Source organism: Nilaparvata lugens, chromosome 3, assembly GCF_014356525.2.
Source record: "Nilaparvata lugens isolate BPH chromosome 3, ASM1435652v1, whole genome shotgun sequence".
NCBI lineage: Eukaryota > Metazoa > Arthropoda > Insecta > Hemiptera > Delphacidae > Nilaparvata > Nilaparvata lugens.
This window is the reverse complement of record NC_052506.1, coordinates 32,653,273-32,678,773: the sequence shown is the minus strand read 5'-3', so window position 1 is coordinate 32,678,773 and position 25,501 is coordinate 32,653,273. Positions and strand designations below refer to the sequence as shown.

At 32.5% G+C, this 25,501-nt stretch overlaps 1 protein-coding gene across 3 annotated transcripts in view; it reads right to left on the bottom strand.

The window, feature by feature from the left end:
- The window catches only part of LOC111064084 (activated Cdc42 kinase-like), a 73,442-nt gene extending 48,242 nt beyond the window's left edge, over positions 1-25,200 (bottom strand). For 2 of the 3 annotated variants that reach the window (XM_039423557.1, XM_039423556.1), the window contains exons 1-11: positions 24,683-24,827; positions 19,237-19,335; positions 17,122-17,259; positions 16,178-16,372; positions 11,099-11,248; positions 10,008-10,156; positions 8,721-8,861; positions 7,829-7,988; positions 6,212-6,328; positions 4,992-5,107; positions 4,099-4,235 (exon numbers count right to left, since the gene is read on the bottom strand). In XM_039423557.1, the coding sequence (XP_039279491.1) occupies positions 4,099-4,235; positions 4,992-5,107; positions 6,212-6,328; positions 7,829-7,988; positions 8,721-8,861; positions 10,008-10,156; positions 11,099-11,248; positions 16,178-16,372; positions 17,122-17,259; positions 19,237-19,323 (1,390 nt within the window). In that variant the 5' untranslated portion in view covers positions 19,324-19,335; positions 24,683-24,827. Of the gene's footprint in view, positions 1-4,098; positions 4,236-4,991; positions 5,108-6,211; positions 6,329-7,828; positions 7,989-8,720; positions 8,862-10,007; positions 10,157-11,098; positions 11,249-16,177; positions 16,373-17,121; positions 17,260-19,236; positions 19,336-24,682 lie in introns of all 3 variants that reach the window. The other variant, XM_022351753.2, reaches the window with a different exon arrangement.
- Between the last annotated feature and the right edge of the window lie 301 nt (positions 25,201-25,501).

Here is a 25,501-nt window from a genome sequence, read left to right as displayed (position 1 = left end):
ACGGCGCGGCTGACTCTCTTAGCCATAGTAAACAGCAAACTGGAAATCAATTATCTCTGTAACCATTAATCGGAAAAAAATCTATCATATGTCATTCGATTCGTTACATTATGGACTAAAATATTAGTCGTATTCATTTCCTCAATAAATCGAACAGTTTCCTTGATAAAATAATATATACGTAAAAATGTAGGGGTTTTTCGATTTGATTTTTGTTTTCTCCGATTAACTTTGAAGCAAATAATCTAAAGAAAATTAGACAAATAATTATTGTAGCCACATTCATTGTGAATCCATTGATGTATATTGTTATTCATTTGCGATTCGATTTGACTCTGTGGAAGGGGAAACAGTCGACGCGGTATGGCGTGGCTGACTCTCTTCACCATAGTAAACAGTGAAATACAGTAGTAGGCCTACTGCTTTCTATGTTGCATCTTATTCACACACTATGGCGCTCGAAACAATCAATTTTGTCCATTGTTTTGACATTCGATGAAACTAATTTTTCACATTTTAATTCTCTAAATTCTCTAAAATCATTTTGTTGTTATATATGTGCTAAATCATGCATTCTATGACAGACAAAGATATTGTTTGCAACCGTTTAAATATTCATACTATTACATAATATAATACATATTTAAAATATGTGTGTATGATCATAATTCTATGCTAAAATTTATCATAAGTTATGTCAAAAACTGAGATAAATCATAGATTACAATAGTGTTAACAGTGGCAATTTCCTGAAAAATCATAGCGTGCAGTGTTTGCTGTTTTCTACAGTTAATATTCTTCAAGCCAGGTTGATAATATACCTTCAGTTGAGCCAAATATATATGACGGCTGAGGCATAAAAAAATTATACATTGGGCTTGTTGAGTCGAAACTTTCTATGATTCTCTCTGTAAAATAGCTAGCTTATCTTCCGTTCTTACTAGTTGAATCTAGATTATTTAGACAGTCCAATATGAAAATTCAGTAGATTCTAAAGATGAAAGCCATGCAAACATACAAATTAAGGAAGAGTAAGCATGCATAAAAGGTAGGAAAATCATGAAAGTGTTTCACATTTACCACAAAGTACCCTACCGTATAAGATTAATTGAAAGACGATTCATCATCTTCTATTATTTTTGTTAACATATCGATTTTTCACCTCCACTCGCATCTTGTCATTCACTATACAAGGTTGGCAGAAGCTTTTCTTTATGTCGATTAATGTTGATTGAAATTGATTTTGATTAGGGCACCAAAAAAATAGATAATTTTCTATTTGAAGCATTCAAATTGAATCTATTGAACATGATTTCTTAAGACTTAGCATTCACAGATTTAGTTGGGTGAAGCTATTTGAAAAATGTACCTGATTATCAATTCCATGGTTTTTATACCATTCTAGTTCATTGTGATCATTGAAGGGTTGAAGTGATGAGTTAGTTCAAGTGAATTCTGTTACACAAGTATATTGTGCTTATGATGGGCTCTTCTTTATCTTCTATCGATGTTTTACTCCAGTAGAGAAAATTTAAAATGTTGGTTTTACATTTTATAAGCTTATAAATAATATAAATTTGATAAGTCCAATATTAAATTAATCGATGTTGACTTTCATTGTATCGCTTTGTATCAATGTTACTTGCACTGTTTGCAATTCATCAATATTCTCTCAAGAATTAGTTTTTTATGAATTTCATGATCTGAAAATTGAAATTCAAATGCTATTTGGATGATGTTCGCATTCCACTGGTTTTTTCAATAATTGTTACGTTGAAGAGTGAGGCCATTCAATCCATTTGGAAGTAAAAGGAAATCACAGTGTGATTTGAACAGTGGATAGTAACTTTGAAATTCAGTTGCTCAATTCATTACGGCTTGATACTATCATTTATAATTATAGTTGATCAGAAATATGGTTTGTCTAATGTTTATATTCCAGTTTGACCAATCTTCTATCACAGTCTCGCTTTCATTCATGAACATGATAATCCTAAATACGTTGGTTACCTTAAAGATGTAGCTTATCTAACGTCGAACAATGTACAATATAAACAATTTTCATTAAATTACTATTATGATAATCATTGGAATTTCTGCCTGTGATTGAGAAAAAGTCATTTTATGAGCCTTGAAATTCATACCTAGAAAAAGTTGCATTATTACTAGAAATTTTGTTATTTTTACTATTTATTATAGGTACTGTACATTGATTTTTGTGATTAAAAAGATCAACTACTTTATTCTGAATCAGGATAAGGATAAATAGGGAAATTGTGAGATGGGGATAACATCCATAGTTGAAAGCTCTGATAATAATGATTTGAACGGAACTGCGATTCTGGCTTGGTATTGCCTCTTCATGTTCAGTGTGAATAGTAAGCTTCAGAATAATTCGTTCTCACTATATGTGATAATATTTGGTAACATTTGTTAATATTTGAACCGAATGTGCAACAAATTAATCTACTTTCAGCTGGAAAATTTTTTTGTTCATGTGATCTGATGATATTCATTCTATTATCAAGTGTTTAAATTATAAAGAGTGATGAAACAAGTTAAAACACAAGAAAAGCTACGAAAATAAATTTTGAATCTTCATTTTTCACAAAATAAGGATAAGATGAAGGAGTCGGACACATAATATATCATGAAACTTCGTTGAAAAACATCAATATCTGAAACTAGAGTTATCAAATTGTGTTACCTCTGACTCGTATGGAGAAGGCACACTTCAAATTAATATAATAAATTCTGTGAGAAAACAACGAAATCCTAATTTTTATCATGAGCATGGTTAAATCAAGAAAATTGTAATATTTTTTAAGAGTATTGAAAAGTGAAAATCTATATACAGCGCATGTCAAAACAATAGACAAAATTGATTGTTTCGAGCGCCATACTGTAAATGAGATGCAATGTAGACAGTAGTATTATTCTGTTTACTATGGTGAAGGGAGTCAGCCGCGTCGGCTGTTTCCCCTTCCACAGCGTCAACTTGAATAGCAAATACATAACAATATACATCAATGGATTCGCAATGAATGTGGCTACAATAATTATTCGTCACATTGTTCTTTAAAACTACTTGCTTCGAAGTTAATCGGAGAAAACAAAAAAATCAAATCGAAAAACCCCTAAATTTTTACATTATATTATTTTATTAAGGAAACTGTTCGATTTATTGAGGAAATGAATTCGACTAAGATTGTAGTCCTTAATTTAACGAATCGAATGACATATGATAGATTTTTTTCCGATTAATGGTTACAGAGATAATTGATTTCCAGTTTGCTGTTTACTATGGCTAAGAGAGTCAGCCGCGCCATTCCGCGTCGACTGTTTCCCCTTCCACGGCGTCAAATCGAATCGCACATACATAACAATATACATCAATGGATTTGTAATGAGAGTGGCTACATTAATTATTCGACTCATTTTTCTTTAAAACTACTTGCTTCGAGGTTAAACGAAGAAAACAAAAAAATCAAATCGCAAACCCCCTAAACTTTTACATATATTTTATTTTATCAAGAAAACTGTTAATTTTATTGGAAAAATGAATATAACTAATATTGTAGTCCATAATGTAACGAATCGAATGGCATATAATAAAGCTGTTTCCGATCAATGGGTACAGAGGTAATTGATTTTCCGTGATTACCTGCATTTTTCAACTTTGAGGGGTGCTAGGGGGGAAAGCTCCAAGGGGATTTCTTGGGACTTTTGGGAGAATGACCCTCTGGGAGGGTTCCATCGATGGTAGAAGATTCAGCTTTTATTTAATTTTCGGATCGAAAAAACCTTTATTGACTGGGCTATAAGCACAACACTGTAATGACATATAGTACAAAAATAGATTACACCAATTATTGATCAGAATAATTTTATCAAATTTCAAGAATAATCATTAATTTTCAAGGTAACCACTTCATATGAGAAGTACCCTTACATCAAAATGTGCTAATAGATTCAAAATACCGATGGAATCATGCAAAATTGAAATATTTTCTATTTAAAATTAACAACGTAACGTCCGTTACGCAAAATATAATTAGTTTATACATTTTTCAGTCGGCTTGAATAACTGAATCTTACCTGAACGCACAAATTCTCCAGGCTTATTAGAAGGCAAGTTTGATCCTAAATAAGCAATGGTATTTGCCGGGTTGAACAATCCTGTTTTTCCATTGTTAAGCACACCTTTCCAACAGTTTCCTATTGCGTTCGGAGGACTGCAAAACAGAAAATGAAACAGTCAGATTTCAACAGTTACTTCACAATATTTTTGTTAATTTTACAACTTCATAAAAAAATAAGTGAAATTCATATAATGGAATAAATCATTAGACAAGAGATAAAGAACAAGATATCGAACCTCAATCTAAAAAATACTTCTAAATACTTCTAGGGTATTTTACTAGAACTGCATCTCAGAATAAGTCAATTCAATAACAGTTAACTATATTCTCTGACTGAATGAACTAATGCATATAAAAAACAATAAACATTGGAATAGGAAAAGTTTTTACAATGATCCTGTTACGCCTTTACTTACGGCCATGAGTATTTGTAAACAATAAAATCAGATAAAAAGTATAATAAATAAATTATATTGCACAATTGTATTATGAAATTACAGTTGCCTTGGTGACTACAATTTTATCAAAAATGTTATAGTGTGTAAAAAGTCTACTTTTATTCGAGATAATAGTTCAAAAATATATTCAAATATATAGAAAAAGACCCCCTTAAACTAAACTAGTCGTAGATAGTACGGCGAGGTATGAGTTCATTTCATGAGTGATGTGTGGCAGCTTTTTCCCATGCTACCAAGACTTCAATATTTATATGAAAGGCCCCACAGTTCCCAATATGTAAGTAATGGAGCTATGACACTTTCATAACTCTATTCAACCATTGTAGGCCTAACCCTTCTTTGGCTATTTTTTACTCTGATAATCTCAACATGAATGTTGGGTTTATATTACCTCTTGTCAAGAACTGTAATTATATCAGAGGCTCTGTAAACCAATTGATCTCTCTTGAGGCGTTCTTCACCCATGCCACCGCCTTCTTGAACTGCTTGTACTTGTTCAGGTTTGCACTGAAATAATAAAATAATTATTAAATAAATAAAACTAAATACAGTTATTTAGAAATGATAAAAAAATATAATAGAATCAATCAATTATTTGTCAAAAAAATTAAAATACTCAATAACTTGTATTTCTATCAAGTTTATTTTTATGTCGATCAACTTTGATACTCGATGTATTAGAATATTGATTAAAAAAGCAAATGAATGAAGAAAAATGATTATAGGATAATTATAAAAAATGATCATTTTTACTTGAAAAATCCTTTAAATAAGATATACTCTTATCCCTTCCCGCAAGGGACTCCCCACCAAAAAAAGCCATACGAATTTACTTTTTTTTACTCTTATACTGGTGCATATATGATAAAATAAGATGTACCCTTATAGTAAATGATAAAAGTTTTGGAATATCAGCACATACTGTATTGATTAGAGTGATGAGTACTTCCATATGCTTCTATACATAATATCATTTTCTGAAAAGCGGAAAATTCTATAGTTTCCAATTCAATCTTCTATTAATACTTCATGAGTAACATCTAGCTTCTCTGTAGCCTCGTGATGGAACATTATAATAAGTCTTGAGGATTTCTCTTTCTAGATAATTAGAAATAGTTTGTAGCATTTATGATTAAAATAACATTCATTCTTTACCGATTTATCCATTCACCATTCATACGATTGAAATAATATACAAACAATGGTACAGAATACAGATCATACATTTAGGATCGAGAGAGAATAACAGACTCAGTCTTCAACTATTCTCATACCGACGTTTTATGAACAGTCACGTTTTCAAAAAATAGGTTGTTTCACTATGGATTCAAAACTATTTCCAGTCAAAAAAATAATATAAATTTTTTAACTGCTAAGATCAAAATTGCATTAGAAAAAAATAACACTCAATAATCAATGTTGAAACTTGAAGATATTGAATTTCTCTCATTAGAAACATTAGTGAAGTGAAAATATGGAAAACAATTTTTACTTTTAAGTCTGGTAATCTGGTTGGCCCAAGGAACACAACAAATTGTTTGCAGAATGTAACCCATATGGAAAAAAGTAAATTTAAATAAATTAAAATTAAGGATATTATGTTTGACTCACTTCAGGAAGTAGAGATATGAGATCGGCAAAACGAGGGCGCTTGTTGGGATCATGCTGCCAACACTTCAGCATCAAATTGAAATATTCCTTCGGGCAGCATTCAGGTTGTTCTAAACGCTATCAAAACAAAATGATCTCATAAATAATTAAATTCATTACATTCACAGCAACTAAGAATTATCAATTTTATTAAATTACTTTCCAGAATTGAATTTGAAAATGTTCATTCTTTATGAGAATGGTAGTGAGTATGCTGTAAAATTAGTCGCAGATTCTAAGTTTTTAAAAATATCATCAACTTCTAAAATCCTAATATTCTATTAGCATTTTTCCGCTCAACTTGATAAAAATTGTTAATTTGTTTCTTTTACCGATGAAATGGCAGTCAAAGTGTTGTAGTCAAGTAACACTTGGAAAACTACTTATAAGAACGCTGAAATCGCTTTTCAGAGATTGAAGTCCTGGTTTGATTACAAACTTTCAACGTTAAACGTTGAAAAAGTGGATATATAGGTATGGCTTTTTCTCTGGACATGAAAGGCCAGCCACTTAGCGCAACGTTGCTAAAAATAGGAACCGATTTTATAAAAATAGCAATTACTGTGAAACTCTACCGAAGGCAAAATCTATTGAATGTCTTAATAGTTGAACAACATTCGAAATGAAAATGTCATATTGAATTCACTTCTTGACTAAAATATATGATTTTTTATTTCTGTAATTTCAATGAAGTTGAAATCTAGAAATCATTCGCTTAATAGTATCATGCCTACGCTCAATCCTCATTTCAATACTGCATTGAAGTCTGGTGTGGAGACATGACCACTCACATTGATAAGTTACCGTATTCACACTTCAAAACCACATAATCAGAGCGGCATTGGGTAGACCTAGACTTTATATGAGTAAATCTATTTTTGAAGTGGAGAATCATCAACTATTCTTGTGTAATAAACATAAATATGTATGCTCGCAAATGGACTACAACATAAGACCTCTAAGCAATAATATTTAGATTCCGCTTTATCATGAGAAAATATGCTAATAACAAACACAATTTAATTATTACAGCAGACTATTGAATACAATCCCCATCCAGTTGATGTACATAAATAGCCTGTAAACTTAGAATAAATTAAATGATTGGCAATAATAAGTAATCATAATAATAGTAATAAGTAATTTCAATTTCAATTCAAAATACATAGCTTTGATTTCTCTCTTGTACTCGTTATGAATTTTAAAATAATATTTATGTTTATTTATCTTAAGTGTATCGCTATTATCAAATAATTAGATTACTTATTGCTCTCTACATTACATTATATTATGAGCAATTGAATGCATCAGCGCACAAGTTTAGCCGATGCATGGGTTTTATGCTATGTGTACTTTTAATATATTGTAATAAGAGTTCTGTGTTAGTTTACTGTATTTTTTTTGTAAATAAATAAATTGATTGGATGTAAAAATAGAAGAATTATTCAATTTATTGATAATGGTATTAATTCATTCTAGAACGGTTAGCTATCAAAAATTATTATTGAAAAAACAATAGCAATGGACTTTTCAACAAAAGGAGAAACATTTTGCTAGGTTATGCGGTACTCCAACTACCTGGAAATTGGGCTCATCAATGGCCTCCAAGATTTGATGACCCGTAAGAGCGGCCCAAGGCTGGAATCCGTAGCTGAACATCTCCCACAGAGTCACTCCGTATGCCCACACGTCCGACGCTGATGTAAACCTCAGGTAGCTAATGCACTCGGGTGCACACCTACACAAAAATATACTCCGTATCAAATCAAATTAATTTATTTATTTCTATCAAGATTTCACATCAACTAAAAAAGGACGGTATTTGAATAATCATAATGTACTAGATTAAAAAAAATCATAATAGATTATGTTTAATTAAGTAATCTCACAATTATTTTGTAAGACAAATAATTTGAAATTAAGAAAATTAAATAGGAATAACATTCAACACTAAACCAATCAACTCAGCAAAAACTATTTTTTTTTAATTCGAGTTTTTATTTTCAGCTTGTAGAAAGGGGAGATTATTGAAGAAAGTGGTTAGTATAGAGAAGATTTCAACATTTATGAAGCAAAATAATGACGAATTCAAATAATTATATAGAAATATACATTTCATTTATTAAAGATTGCAGTATCATGTGGATTTTCTTTTGTGATTACTCGGTTCCGAGAGTAATGTAGTAATGTGGACGTTTCATATCCTCTGATTAATTAATCCGCCCTCAAAAAAGAATTAATGAATTTTGTCTATGTCTCAGGTATAGAATTATAATTAAAGATGCAGTAATTTTTTTAATTCAACTGGGACTTATAATAATTATAAACTTTGATGAATATGAAACAAATTTAGTTGATGATCTTGATTTGACATAATATAGAGTAAGATGAATGCTTTATATAATATATTTATAGAACATGCTGTTATTTACCGAAAAGTTTATCTTGTGAATATCGAAAAAATACTTACCATGCAATTGGCAATTTCAGGTTGACATTGAAATTTGTCTGATAATAGTCTTTTCCAACACCCAAGGCTCTTGATAAACCGAAATCCGATATCTTGACTTTATTTTTAGAGAAGACAAGAATATTCCTAGCAGCCAAATCCCTGTAAAATCATAGGTAGTTAGATTAAAATCAACAATTAAAAAACAGATCCATTATTTAAGCAATTGGATATTAAGATTTCATACACAATAATTAGACCACGCATTCCATTATCATTCTTCATATACAGTGTGTTTCAGAACTCCCTACTAATATTCTGTGGCATTGCTCCTGGGTAAGTAACATGTCTAAGTATAATTTTCAAAGAGCCAGCCAGGTCACTCGATATTATAATTTTCAAACTGTCCGAAAGTCATTAGTCACTCATACAGCTGCCAGTTTGTTTTTCTCACTTACTATTTTTTTCTAAACAATGGCTGAACATTACTTACATACGGAAGTGAACTTGCACAAAATTTATGACAAATACTAATGACAACTGGACAGAGCTACAATAAAATTATTACAACTAATTCATAAAACAATCTGTTTCTTACCCAGGAATAATATCCTAGAATATTGGTAGGGAGTTTTGAAACACCCTGTTTAATAATAGTTTCCTTATAGATTCAATGAGTTGTTATAATTCCACCACAGTCCTACCAGATTTGAATGAATCAACTTGTTTCCGTTTTGCAGTAATATTAATATATATAAATTGAATTCAAAAAACTCAATTTTTAATGAAAACCCCGTTCCACATAAGTGGTAAGAGGTTACATTCGTTCATTTTTGAAATCATGGATGAAATTAAAATTTTAAAATACGATCTTAATAGATTATGTTTAATTAAGTAATCTCACAATTATTTTGAAAGACAAATAATTTGAAATTAAGTAAATTAAATAGGAATAACATTCAACACTAAACCAATCAATTCAGCAAAAACTATTTTTTTAATTCGAGTTTTTATTTTCAGCTTGTAGAAAGGGGAGATAATTGAAAAAAAGGTTAGTATAGAGAAGATTTCAACATTTATGAAGCAAAATAATGACGAATTCAAATTAATTATATAGAAATATACATTTCATATATTAAAGATTGCAGTATCAGGTGAATTTTCAAATTTTAGAATGCAAACTGATTTTATTAAAAGAACTACAAAAGAAGCACATTATAGAATGTATTTACAGAGAGATTCTTTGATTGAGCATGTGTGACCAAATAGCAAGTGAAGGCGCATAGAACGTAATGATAATGTTGTTACCTATGGATCAGTCTTTTGGTTTCAAGGTATTGCATTCCGTCGCAGATTTGAATGGCAAAGTCGCAGAGCGACAAGACTGGGAAGCTCGAACGCAGCGAAGGCTCTTTCAGACACTCGAGTAGCGATCGCAGAGGAGCCAGCTCAGTAACCTGAATAATACGCATACGTTCTATTGCCACATTTTGGTGAACACAATAATTAGGATCGAAAGGTGTATACATCTAGGCCTACTACTCGAAAAGTGGCACTCATTGTTATACAACTACACATGAAGATATTTTATGTTAACTTGTTATTATGTTAATTGAAACACAGTTCTATTTCTGTCAAATACGCATTATTTATTAAATGAATTTACTAAAAGAGCTGCAATTTCGTGTTAAAACCAATACAGCTTCAGCTGTACTGATGCATGGATGTATTTGTAAATGAAAATGTTATATTCTTATGAATTGAACTTCCATATTAAGGATTATCATAACTTAATAAGGATTATCATAACTTAAATTATAGTCATGCCAATGAGCATAGCCTACTATAGATGTATAGATAGATACTTTTTGTGTAGTTGAGATGTTGATATTGTGGTAATTATTCATATTGAATGAAAAAGACTACGAAATTGTCAAAAACCACAGATTTAATCTTTTTCTTAGTCTTTTTCATTCAACTACAATAGATAGACTAAAGTAGCCTACTTACTATATCTAAAGTAAGCCATGCAATGAGACTTGAAAAACATTAATCACAGATTTCATATTTTATTTTGATGTTAATATTTTTTAAAGCAATTTCATGAATATATGTCTAATAAGCAGCTGATATGTTCCTAATAAATAAACTGATACATAGAAAAACAAATTTATAAATTACAGTACTTGCACAGCCTACTGTAGATAGAGTAAGCCTAAAGTAAGCCATGGTTCTTGGCATGAATGAAAGTTCTCTTTAACAAGGAAACCCCGTTTTCTCTTAGCTAAATTATTCTAAGCAATAAATCTAATAATTTATTTCAAGTTATGAAAATTATTTGAAGAGGAACAACCCAATGTTCATCTCGACCATTTTAACGATTCAACAATGTTACTTACCAACATGAGAGCGTTGGTGTCCAGTACAACACCATATAACCGGACAATATGCTCATGATCAATACCGTGCATAATAGCGGCTTCCTTCAGGAACTCAATTGGATTGCTTTGCATTCTTTCTCTGCTCAGGCATTTGATTGCCACTTGAATCTAAAAAATACAAATGTATCCAATTAGCATAGTCGTATTATTTTGTAAGTTCATTTCCAAAGTTTTATTTCATTTAATACATTTATGAGGAAAATTAATTGTTTATTAATTTAATTCTTTTATTACATAATAATCATTCTTTTTGAATGTGGGTATTTATCGACGTGTATTTGGAATTGATTTTCCTAATGGATTAAATAATAGATCGACTATTAGAATAACTGGATTAAAGATGCATTATTTGTTATGCTTAGACTGAAGAGTGTATAAAATGATTGATAGCTTTGTTATTGTAACAATAGTATTCAATTAGAATGGTCCAATGAGTCACGGTCATGTTTAGACAATACGATGAATCTTTGACTGTCAAATCAGAGAATATAAACTAGCAGTCAGCAATTTAATGTAATAGATCGCAATGTGAGAGAATATCCTTCATAGCATAATTTTTTGCCGAATAATCAATTATTACTTCATACTCATTAATCAAGGTGGACATTTTTCTAATTTTGCAAATAAAAATGTTATTGAGCTGAAATTCTACAATAATTAATAAATAGACAAACCACATTGATATTTTCATTGATACTCGAATTACTATGATTTCAAAGCCAATCCTAACAGAAGGTATTTCACATGAAAATTAATGAAGAAACTTATAAAACAAATAAAATATTCATAGTCTGCTTTCTTGCAAGTTATTTGTTAGAATTACAATACAATATAATTGATCATTATTTTTTAACAGGAATAAAGAGTTGAAATTACATCAGATATACCGTCATCAGCTAGATCCAGCTATACTTTAATTATTTGTCATAATAACTATACAAATTCCAGAAACAAAAACACCATTGAAATACTTAATTTGAACATAAACATGAAATAAATAAATTTTTCTCAATCTAACCTTAAAGGCGTCGACAGCAAAACCAGAGGTTTGTGTGCTGCAACGAGCATCAATCTTAGAAATTTCAACTCATAAAATTAATAAACCCAAAAATAGTTGATTTCATCGATAGAAACAAAAGTAGTGCTTGCTTTACTATAGAAATGGCAATAGGAAAAATCTAAATTAGAGCTTAAATCTATATGGAGGTGACGAAAGATAAGAAATCAATCATGAATCAAAAGCGGATATTATCAAAGTACAGGAAAGAGATGGATTATCTCTAGATAGGGTTGAATAAAACTTTCAATAAGATTTCATAATTTAGTATTATGACTATAGTTTTCCGAACGTAATACTTGCTTTCCCGATTGAAAAATATACAGAGTTGGTGAAAATTATGGAACTAACTCAATGTTTTTTTTTGCAAGGATGATATGACAGTAGGTTTCATTGAGAGGTCGTATTCGTATTAAAAACTACTGTTCTGTCGCTTTAAAATTTTTATCCGCTATCTTGGTTTCGCCATATTGAATTCAACTTCAGTCTTTTAAATAAGTAGTCATATGATAAATGATTTCGATACAGAATGTCAAGAGAAAATGAATGGCGAAACCCCGCACATCGATAAAGGTAAAAGTACAGAATTAGCTGTACTGGAATTATAAAAATTTGTAACTAGCAATTTAGAGGAAAAGAATAAATGTTTGGCAGTATTTTTAGATTTAGCAAAGGCCTTCGACTCTGTTTCCCATGGCTTATTAATAAAAAAGCTTGAGGCAATAAGTATAAGAGGAGTGCCACTTGAATGGTTCAGATCCTATCTCAGTAATCGACAGCAAAAAACAAAGTTTGAGAGCCATATGAGTGCAGAGGGTTCCATGAAGTTCGGAATACCTCAAGGAACAGTTTCAGGACCAATTTTGTATTCGATCTTTGCAAATGAGTTGTGCTCCATTCAAATTCAAGGTAGAGTTATATGCTGACGATACAGCACTCCTTTTTCAAGGAAAGAACTGGGAAGAAGTGTTCCAAACAGCAGAGATCGAACTCACAAAAATCACTAGTTGGTTAAGAAATAATTTATTGTCATTAAATTCAGAAAAACAAAATTTTTCAACTTTTCATTTAAAAAATAGCACAAAACCACATATGACAACAATGAAGCTTCATTATTGTGATAGAAATAGTAACAATAATTGTAATTGCCCACTAATAGAACGCTCTGACAACATAAAGTATTTAGGAATAATAGATGATTCATTGAAATGGAACAAGCACATAACATATACAACTGCCAAAATTAGGGAGCTTATATACAAATTCTATCAATTAAGGCGTATCATAGACAAATAAATGTTAAAAACTGTATACTTAACATTAGTTGAATCTCTTTTAAGGTACGGTCTGTTAGTTTGGGGTGCAGCTAACTTCAGTTTTATAGATACATTGTTTAAAACTCAAAAACGTATTTTGAAAATAATGGGAAACAGGTAAATCCAGTTTCCAACTGTAGAATTATTTATAGAAAATAGAGTACTCAGCGTTAGGCTATTGTATATATTGTTGTTATTAGGGTATATGAAAAACATCAAAATAGTAACCATATCATAAATCATAGACATAATACTAGAATAAGAGAACGTTACAACCAAGAAGTACCAAGAATGGATACAGCATTTGGGCAAAGATCACCAGGATATTTAGGGCCTACAATATCTAATAGAATACCATTAGAAATCAAAGGCGAGGAAAATTTTAATAGCTTCAAAAGAAAAATTAGACATTGGTTATTCAGTATTGGGATACAAAATAGTGAGGAACTAATAGTAAGTAGGATTTAGATTTAAGTAGTATTCTTTTTAAATAAGGTAATTTATAGGTAGAAAATAGTACCTCGGTTTAGTATCATTGTACTAGGTGATGCTTAGGGTAATGATATAGTTTTAGATTTTTTGGAATTTTTGTATTATCTGTTGTAGCATAAATTTGCATTAATTTGTTGATAACCTCGACACATATATTATATAGTGAGGTATCATTTTGTAAACATTGAATATTATTATATTATTGAAAATGTATGAAAAAATAATATGTAATGTTCCTGAATTTATGAATAAACTCCTCTGGATGGGTCGTCCAACATCCAGAGAAATTATTATTATTATTAAACCGTTTTAAAGTTATTCACATTCAAATTTACTGATAAATCATAAAAAAATGAAATATACTTGAATGAACACATAAAAATCTGGCAGATCAAAATTTTATTTTCAAAGTGTTAAATTTGTTTAAATGTTAGTTTACTAACGCTTAAAAAAGTTAAATTTAAATTTTTTCTAGATTTTCAATCGAAATTTATTTAATTTTTGTATGATTTAGTAGTATATTTGAATGTGAATATCATTAAACCGGTTTGATATATTGATGTGCGGGGTTTCGCCATTCATTTTCTCTTGACATTCTGTATCGAAATCATTTATCATATGACTACTCATTTAAAAGACTGAAGTTGAATTCAATATGGCGGTTAAAATATTTAAAGCGACAGAAAATTAGTTGTTTTAATACAAATGAGATCTTCAAGGAGCCTACAAATGGGATCTCCAATGAAACAATGTCAAATCATCCTTGTAGGTTGAGCTGTTTCCATAATTTTCACCAATTCTGTATATGGCTTTTTGTTGGTGGGGATTCCCGAAAGAGACACCCTAGAAACCAGAAGTCCAGAAATGGGAAGATCTTCGTTGGGCTACAACATTAACTCACTCCTTCGTTATTTTTCCCCACACTGCACAGAAAGCAGCTGTTTTCCAGTCCCTACGTAGATCTGAAAGACATTGTTTGCAGACGACTGTCGTCTGACGTAAGAAACAGGTTTCTTTCCGGCTAAGGCCAGAAAGAGTACCCTTTCCGGCCGCTCAGTTCCCCCCTCATAAAACATTCCTATTCAATTTTTATTCTTATATAGCTGATACCAAAAAGTTAGGCGGCTTCGTGGGTCACATGGTGTAACCTACTCACAGCTGATGCAATGCATCTATTTATTGTCTCTTATGATTTAAAAATCATCACCTTAACCAAGCTAGATGACAACTCTACTTGACAACATCAGCTGTTGAAACGCACAAGAGACCCACGAAACCGCCTAACTTTTTGGCGTCAGCTATACCTGTAGTGTGGCGAAAAATATCGTACGCGACTCTCTCAGAAAGGTGTTTACGGTATTCGGATAACATATTCCCGGCCTCGCCCGGGAAACTATCCTCATACCGTAAACACTAACTTTCTGTGCTTGTAGCCTAATATTCTATTTCAGGATAAACAAAATAATAACGTTGAAAGTGCATAAGAAAAAAATTGTTTTGATTTATCATTTAGTCAGCTGAAGAATTCATTGCATGCAATTACAACAGTTTTTCTATTCATACATTCATAAAATCAGCTGAGGCTATTTGGAAGCTCACACAGACAGACCTTCATGCGCTGACACATGATTTCAGCTGGTTAATATACAACATAATTCACAACTTTTACATCAACAAACTGATACGGGTTGAGATATCAATGTGCGGTGTTCGTCATTCATTTTTCTTGGAACTCTGTATCGAAATCATGTATCACCTCATGACCACCTTCTCAATAAAAAAAAATGAATTTGGATTCATATGAGGGACAAAGATGTTGAAGCGACAGAGTAATTTTTCATTTCAAATAGGATCCCCAATGAAACCTACTGTCAAATTATTGTTGTAAAAGAAATATTTAGCTGTTTCCATAATTTTCATAATCTAAGTATAACTAAAAGTTGAGAGTTTCAAAGATTACAATACAAAAGTTCTCGAGCGTGTTCTCCAACCCATGAGATCACTAGTCTTGGTTAATTTTGAATGAGAAATTCGTGATATTGTATTAGTTGAAGAGAGGTGGGGAGGGGCGAGGTGAGGTTGGTATGGATATCTACCACATCACCTTCGCAACTACACAGAGAATTTGGTTGATTAGTGAATGAATAGATGAATTGTGAAATGCTAGAGTACCCGATGGCCATCATTGGTCCAGACACCCTGCTGCACTATGCCAAATTCTCCAGTGCCGAGCTCCTTGTTGACGAGGATGGCCTCGGCGGGGATGATGTGCTTGTTGGGCACCCGCACCGGCGGACGCTCCACACCCTCTTCCGGCAACATTGACAACATCGACTCCAGCTGCTCTTCTTTCTTCGACAATATCATCTGCAAATTAACACAAATGCAAGTCAACCCACGCCAAATATGTGTCAGGTAAATTCAGTTTTACCATAGAGTAAAGATACCTACCGTTCAATCCTTGTATGATCATTCAATAACAAATTGCTTTGTCTCTCTCTGGTTTTACGTTATATAACAAACAATTTACAGAACAAAGAGCGATCCTAGATTCCAAAACACAATCTTTCATTCGATATCACGAATTAATAGAAAACATTGATCACAGAAGTTCTTAGCCAATTCGGTAGAGAGACCCTCTTCGGATAAATCTCTTGTAAAAATTCGAGCAATTAATTTCACTAAAAACCATTGTGATGCTTGTGAATTTATGAATATAAATATTACAAGAGATGCTTGAATGCGAAAAATATTGTTTTCTGTTTATGTAATACTGAATCAAGCTACATACAGTTCCAAATTTGATTTCCTTGTTACCAAAATTTAGAATGCGAATGCTTTATTCATATTTAAGATAGAATTCGTCAAATTATGGAAACCATACTTAAAATAGATCTAACAGAACTTAAGGATATCTTACCTAATTAGAACTGTAAAATGCATGAGATAAAACCAAGTTTTGATTCAAATTCTGAATAACTATAGATAGCTTACAGTAGAATATTCTCATTTTTCAAATTTCACCAGCAATGAACGAATAAGTAGCATAGGAACAAAGCTTATCGAATTTCCCCATTTGAAGGTTCAACAATAGTTTTCAAAGTTCAGATGAATACCTTTTTGAATTTCGAAATGTAGTTCTGTGGAAAATGCTTCTGGAAGTATTTTTTAAGTCGACGCATCTCGGGCCGCGACATTCCCATTTGATTGAGGTCTTCATCTGACACATATTTAAGTTGAGATGCATTTTGAACCTTGAAAAATTGAAAAAAATACATTTTTTAAAGCTACATTCATTTTTATTGTTTACACATGTTGATTTCACAGGGTTTTTATTGTTCAAGCGATTATAACTCTTACTGTTTCAATAGAAGTACTAAGTACTATCGTAGAAGCTAAATTTTATTTTCATGACTCTACTCCTATGAAGTAACAGATAGTCTTGTCTTGACAAAGATTAGAGCAAGGGATCTGATAAATTAATTTGTATTTGAATGAGTGAAAACTGAAGGCCAGATTTGTTTTTAAAAGACGTTTATTAAAATCACTACTATTTCGAACAAATTAATAAGCATCCTTTTAGCAGTCGAAACACAATATGTTTTGACTCTAAGGTAATTTTCAAGTGTCCATAATAATAACTATAATTTATTAGAAATGGGAGTGGAGAAAATACTTAACCGTATTTTTACTACTGTTTTAAATTTTACTGTTATTGTCTATCAACTATCATTATAAAATTTTCAAGAATAAATACATTAAAATGCAATAGAATTTAACCACCTGGAAATGATGATCAAAGCAATGTTCCTTTCAAAGTGGTTATTATGATGTGATGTCACAATTTATCAACATTTATTAAATAAATATTCCTTTGAATTTTCATGCAACTGCCCATGCAATATGTGGATCCCTGCTCAATATATGTCGCTTGTTAAGAATAAAATATTTCGGGATATCACTAATTCTTTTCTGTTCAAGGTAAATTATACAATCATGCTTGAGTAGACAAATAGTTTTCTATTTTCTATGGGACTGATTAAAATATGGTAAGAGACGTTGCTTATCGCGTTCATCCTATTTACTGGCACTTAGTCAATGTAGATAGCAACTGAATTACACCGATGAAAAAGGCGCAAGTTCAAGCTTTAAATTGATTAAATGAGTCATTGACAAACTATGCATAAAATGTTATGTGGATTTAATAAACGAAAATCGACTATTGTCCGCCCACGAAAATGGGAGGAGCTAGTGTTATCAAATGTTAAAGATCGAAGGTTGTATTCGAAGGAATACATTCTTGTAAACAAAACAAAAGTTTGAGGCTTTATTTATTAAATTTGTTTTCACAACAATGCCAATGATAATAATTCAATAACAATTCAAACACATCTGCAAGGATTCTTTATACTACATATTAACTAATAGTGATAATTTAATTACAAGACTTCTTTTAAAAAAGTCATTTTTGTTAATTTATTGATTTAAAATAAACTTTATTATTATTATTACTATTAATATGGCTTATAGAAAAAATTATTGTATTCTCTTCAGTCGTTTATTCAATAGATTAATACATTCATTACTCAAATAGATTAATTTTATGAAATTAGAATCTGAAATCTAATTTATTTATTATGGAACTGATAGAAAAAATTTTCATGCGAGTTCTTATATATTGTTTGTACATGGTTAACTGAAACGAACATGAAAATAATTTACTTCAAGTGCTGAAATGTGTTATAAAACATTAATGAGTTTTATCATTTTTCAACTACAACTATTGAATAATGTGTGATACATGCTTATAGTTTAGTTATAGTTTCTTCTTAAGTATTCATCCTAACTCATTTTTCAATAAGTTTAAACAATCCCAAATTTCACTTTAACAACTCAGCACTTGAATGATTTGATGTAGTATGTGAACTTCATCTAAGGGGCTGATTCTCAGATTGAAGGTGGTAATGAAGCTTGATGCTTGCCTACAGGGAATAGTACTCCTCAAATGCTGAGGATGTGGCCCAGTAAGTAGAAATACGTCCAGATTAAAAAATAGAAGTTAAAAAAACCCTTTTTAAAGGGAAATTTAATACTGTAGAAAAGTAGTAATTTAGACATTTAAACCATAAACAAACAGTTGTGATTCATGAAAATAATGGCATTTACCGTAATTTTTTCACTTCTATACACTCTTTCTGCAATATTAAAAAAATTCTGAAAAGAGAACTCACCTTTAAATCATTTTTCAAACAAGCATAGTACTGCTGTAGTTCAGCTTCAATTAGGAACTCATACAATCCGGGACCTCTCGATGCCATCGTTATCCAAATCTACAAAAAATCACATGAAATTTAATTTCATATTTTTATTATATATCCCATTGAATTTTAGAAGAGGAAATTTGTTAAAATTTCCCCCATTAAAATTGTATTTATTTCCCCACATGCAGTCATGCTCGAAAGAGCTTGCATATACAGTAGTAATATTACACATTGTGGTATATCTGTTAATAGATATAATTTACAATAATTAACTCTACAGATGGAAAGAAAAACGATATTGCATTTATTCAAATGCTAATGAATACCTACATAACAATAAAAAAAATCCAGATCATTTATCAACTAGCCTACCACAAAGACTTCTGCTACTGAAATTACTAAAAACAGGGAGTAGAGTTAGTAGGAAATTCGTTGAGGGCTACAATAAAAAAATTAAAAATTAAGCTTTGTATGTCTGTATGAATAAGGTACTACCATGAATGCTGGCTTAGGCTAGCTTCACACACATTCGGTTTCATTCGGTTCGGTTCGTTTTCAGTACGGTTTGGTTCGTTGTCGAAAACGAATGAGGCTTTCATACATATCAGGTTTTAATTCGTACGGTTCTAATTAGGTATTTTCTTCTCAAACACAGCTGTGTTTGGATTTTTACAATTCATGCTGGCAATAAAATATAAAAGCTGGTGTTCAAATAGTAAGATGTGATTTCTTGAACAAAATTTTCAATTTAATTAAAAAATTGTGAACTATTTGAATAGTTTATTTTTGATTATATTAATTTTGGACGCTAAGAGTGACTTTTTTTAATTGAAAATTTGTTTCAATTTTGACACATGGTACATAACGTTCTCCTCTTCTCTCCATCAATAAAATCATGTAATTTTCATTTTCATGGAAGAATAAAAATTCTCCCTGAGTTTTAATTTATCTTCATATTTTTTTAGCAAACTATCAGGACCTCCTAAATATTTAGGTATATAGGAGGTCCTGAAACTATTCATTGAGAAAAAAATGCTCCAGTGAACTAACAGAAATGAATTGACCATATGATTACATATGGAAGATTTTTAAACAGATAATCACGATATCAGGCTAAAATAAAAACAAAAAAGCGAGCGTGTGTAAAAGACTTTGTTTTTTCCGGTTTCCTAGCAACGAATTCGAATATGATAAAACCTATTCGTGTCGAGGGGTTGTTCGGTGCTATGCGGTTGCTATTCGGAACCGAATTCAAACCGTATCACCGTTTCACACTTATCGGAATTTGCTGAAAACGAAACGAACCGAATGTATGTGAAAGTAGCCCTTCGCTAGAAACGAATTTGAACCTGATGGAATTTATTAGAGTTAAATGGGCGTTCGGTTCTATGCGGTTGCTATTCGGTACCGAATTCAAACCGAATTACCGTTTCACACTTATCGGAATTTGCCGAAAACGAACCGTAAACGAAACGAACCGAATGTGTGTGAAACTAGCCTTATCAAGAGTTTTGTTAACATAGAACTATTGCTGGCAAAAACATTATGTATGTTTCATATTTTGATAGATACCAAGCAGTCACAGTAGAATCCAATAAAATATGTCCATACTTCGGACTGGTTGATGCCTAGTACTGGAGTACCCCAGGATTAAGTGCTGGGCTCCATAATTGGATATTTTTCAATTCAATTTTATTTATCATGCTATGCATCGTATAAAATACAATATTAACACAGGTCATAAACATCAAATCAAACAATAGGCCTATACATCATAAATATCTTTGTGTTTTATAACAAGAAACCTTCCTATCCATAATCTTCTGAATACTAGCTTAATTTATCTGACAAAAAAAATATAGCAATAAATTGCCTCTCAAATGTCCATTGTTTTTTCTAGTTTATAATAATATTACTATCATTTCTCCATTAATTATCCTCTACAACACTTGCACTGAGCCCACTAGAGAAGTTTCCTGCTTGGATAATGTTGCTGTGAGCTTCCAGCCTAATGTTTGCAAAACCAAGGTTATTGTGCTTTGATCACTCTGCTTTGACTCAACTTCAGGCTCTCCCATGGTGAGTGATGAATCACCTTCTTGGCATGCCAACTATATTTTCAGATCAAGACTTTTGCAAGAAACCACTTGATTCACCTCACAGATGCTACGGCCAATACCCCCTGGGAGCATGTGCTGCAAAATCCGAGCGACACTGATTTGATTGGGTACTTTTTCATCTACTTCCAGGAGATATTCTACTACTTTTTCCTGAGATCTCAAAGCCACATTGCTCTCAGGTACCACGTAGGAGACCAAGCCTTATGAGAAGTCATCAGGAGTTGTATCAGATGATCTTGCCAGACTGAAGGGAATCATGCTTGTTCTGATGAGCAGGTGTGACGGTGGAGATGAGGATGGCATGGAAAAATACAGGCGTGCAAAGTCCATCAACAAAAAGGAAATAGAGCAGGCCAAGAAGCTGCCAACAGCAGCAAAAATTGAAAATGCGCTGAAAGGCAGCGTGGAAGGTGATTAACTCACATAGATCCCTGCCAAGGAGGCAGCTAGATTTTGCAAGCCCTGATGTGTTCAACCGCTTCTTCATTGAGTCTTTGAACGTCTTAGTGAAAAAACTACCCGTTGTTGATGTTGTCCTGTTGAGCTGCTAACGGCACGTGCTCCACCTGTGCATGTACGTCTCTCTTTCTTTCGTCCTGATGTGTATGACATGTCTGCTAACATGCTTCGAGAGGTGATAGATGCCATTGCAGAAAACTTGCATCTTTCCACATTTTTTAAAGATTTCAACGACCGTTCCAGCCTAAAAGAAGGGTGACCACCAGAGCCTAAACAGCTTTAGGCCAGGTTGGAAAGGTGATTGAAGCAGTTATCGAACCCCAACTTGAAGACTTCTTTGAGAGTCGTGATCTCTTTCCCAGCATGCAGTTTGGATTGACAAGGGGGAGGTCTATTGTTGATGCTGTACGTCATGTAGCTGAGCAATTTGTTTCTGTATTTGAGGATGGTGAGTATTTCTCACTAACTCTGTGTGACCTGAGCAGAGACATTAATTGTGTTTATCACAGTATCCTGATCAATAAATTCCAATACTATGGGGGTGTGAACTCTATCCATCTTGAACTATTACCTGACTAGGAGGGCACAGGTGGTGTCTTTGGGTGGGGTAGTTTCCTTTCAACTCCTTGTGAATTTTGGAGTGCCTCAGGTTTCAATACTGGGGCCAATCCTCTTCATAATAATGATCAAAGGCTTGGACAGCAATGGCTCGACTCCTTGAGATCCTTGCTGTAATCAGGTGTGGACATTCAGCTGGTGATGGATATGTTAGCGGAACATCTGCAGTCGTCAACCCTTTGGTTCTGATTCCAGCTGAATGAAAACAGGACCCAGCATATCATCTGTAGTCTGACACGAAGTCTGCCTGTTGATCAAGATCCTGTGAAATTACAAGGCTGTCTTGGACACAAGACTACGTTGGGCTGGCCACATTCAGCAGGTGACCAAGAGACTGAGTTTGTTCCCTGTTGCTGAAGCTGTAGGGACTTGTGAAGGAGGCTTACTTGACATGATGTATCACACCCTCTTCCACTGTCATATTACCTACGGTCTACTCTTGTGGGGCCATTCAGCTAAGGTTATGTACTGAAGCTGCAAAAACGGGCTGCCCTGATAATGACTGCAAGTGAACATTGTGTACACTACAAGCCCCTTTTTGTTGGGCTGGGTATTTTGACAGTTGTCAGCTACTTCATTCTTCTCTGCCTGATGTACATATAAGAAATAATCAACAGGACGTTGAGCCCGGTCAGATGTGCATCTCTACAACACAAGGCACCGAGAGCTGATTGACATTCCCAGGCTGCGCCTACAGAGATCGCAGGTATGCGTATACAGGAGCTCACACTTCAACAAGCTACCAGCACGGGAGAAGCAGTTTGAATTTGAGAAGTGACCAAATGCTTGAAGATCAGGGCCTATTACAATGTTTGAGAGTTTCTGGACGACATAACTCAGATTTTGGCCTGTTAGCCAGTATGTTTTGTTGTTGAAACCTGGGTTGAATCCAACACACTGCCATCTTGATCGTAATCATGTGTTAAGTAGTGTTTTGTATTAAGACAGCATGGATCCCACAAGTGTGAGTAGAGGATGAAGAAAAATGTATTAAGGTATCCTTCCTCATTTTGCTAGACACATATTTTTCTTTTTATTATTTATTTTTCTTATCTAGAGCCATGTTTACACCAGTTTTTAACAGTTTGTAGTCAACTTGTGGAAATCCTTTTTACCAAAATTTCTGTTTTCCACTCAGTGGCAAACACTAAGAAAGTTCAATTTTTTTTTTAGAAAACTAACTCTAGATAACATTTTTTTAATAACGTTGGTGTAAACACAGTTTAAGGTTCACTGTAGTTCAGTTAATACTGGAGGGTTGTTTGAGATTGAGTTTTCTTTGAACTAATTTAATGCCTTGGTAGTTCACATGTTGGCCCAGCCTGGTAGGGTCAACGTAGGTCAATGGAGGCAAGTGAAAGCCAGAGCTGGCAAACCACTTATCCACACACTGGCGCTGGTCGTCATTGGGCCAACATATAGATGCGGCATATTCAATCTAATAAAAGAATAATTAGGCTATTGTGGCAACCATTGATTTTTTTAAATTTAGTTTTAATCGTAGCATCATTATCAAGATTGCAAAACAATATCCTAATCATATAACACAATAGCCACACTTTGATAAAGTTATTCAGACTTCGAATCTTGATTTAGATTAAATAAATATAATAGTGGTGAAAAATATTGATAAGGGACTACTTTTATAGATATTGGCATTGGATTTTGGTAGGAAGGTTTCTTGGCCTGGAAGGGATAAGGTCCTCATAATTATTAAAATTTAAATACGGTAAATAATCTTTTGACTGGGTACTTGAAAGAATCAGTCTTATATGCGGATGCTTAACTTATGTATTCTAAAAATGAAAACATGTACAATAAAAAACTTATTAGTTTTAAACTATATTAGCTAAGGTAAGGCTCTTGTATTAAGGATAGAGAATGGTAAAGCTTTGAAGATTTAAAATTGAAGGTGAACTATAAACAATCATAAGATTGAAATAATTTTCTAGGTGCCACTATAGACAATAAACTGTCTTAAACAAAGGTCATATAACTCAAACTCTTTCTTTATAGTCCAGGGGCCAAAATTAAATCATTCGATTAGTAGAGAGCCAATTTTATCTATTCTACTAAGCAATTTAAGCATACATTAAAATCAAAATCATGCTGTAGACTGATTCAAAAGAAAACATAACCAACATTTTAGCAGGTGGGTTAGGTGAATCTATCTATAAACAGTTATATTTACAAATTGATATAGACATTTTTTTACTTACATTGGTGATTAATATAGTTGAGTTGAAAGCTGCTATTTAATGATAGGCTATTGATGCTTATAATGTTTTATAAACTCAACCAATACATTGAAACATATTGAGGTAGAACATTTTGTGCTCTAACTACACTTCACTGAATAATCTGAACCATTCATGTCTCCATGCAACTAATACAAAAACAGATATATTAACTAAAACAAAAAATTAAAAGCAAATTTCAAAAAAGTTTGATGCTTTCTAATGGTATAGCAGTTGACGTCGGTATGACAGTTTCTGCTTCTGCCTTCTTTGATCTCTGTTTTGTCTGTTTCTGTATTGGGGTATTCACATTCACACTGCTGTGTTGTCTTGTCTCGGTTGTCTGCCTCCTCTCTATTCTATCACGATTCTATTATAGAACAGCTGAAAATATAAAACCAAATAGTACAAAAATATAATGTTACCGTGACCGCATATCGCGCATTCTATAATAAATTCTATATTCTATCTATGCAATCTGTAGCGTGTCTGTAGTCTGTACCTTAGACCAGTTATAGAATAGACACGCTGGGACTGGGAAGTCTAGCCTCTGACGCCAACATCTACAATATCACAGAATAAGTACAGAATGGAAACTTGTAATCAAACGCCTATCTAACCAATGCTTTTTACATGACGCAAATACTAGACACGTCACATGACCCTAAAGTGAGGTCCACGTTATAATGACAGTATTTAAATATCTACTATCCTTGTCTATAATTCGACAAAGCAGGTAGTTCTATCCTTTTCCAGCTCCGCACCGATGCCAAATCTGTTTTTGACGATGTAGTAATATAA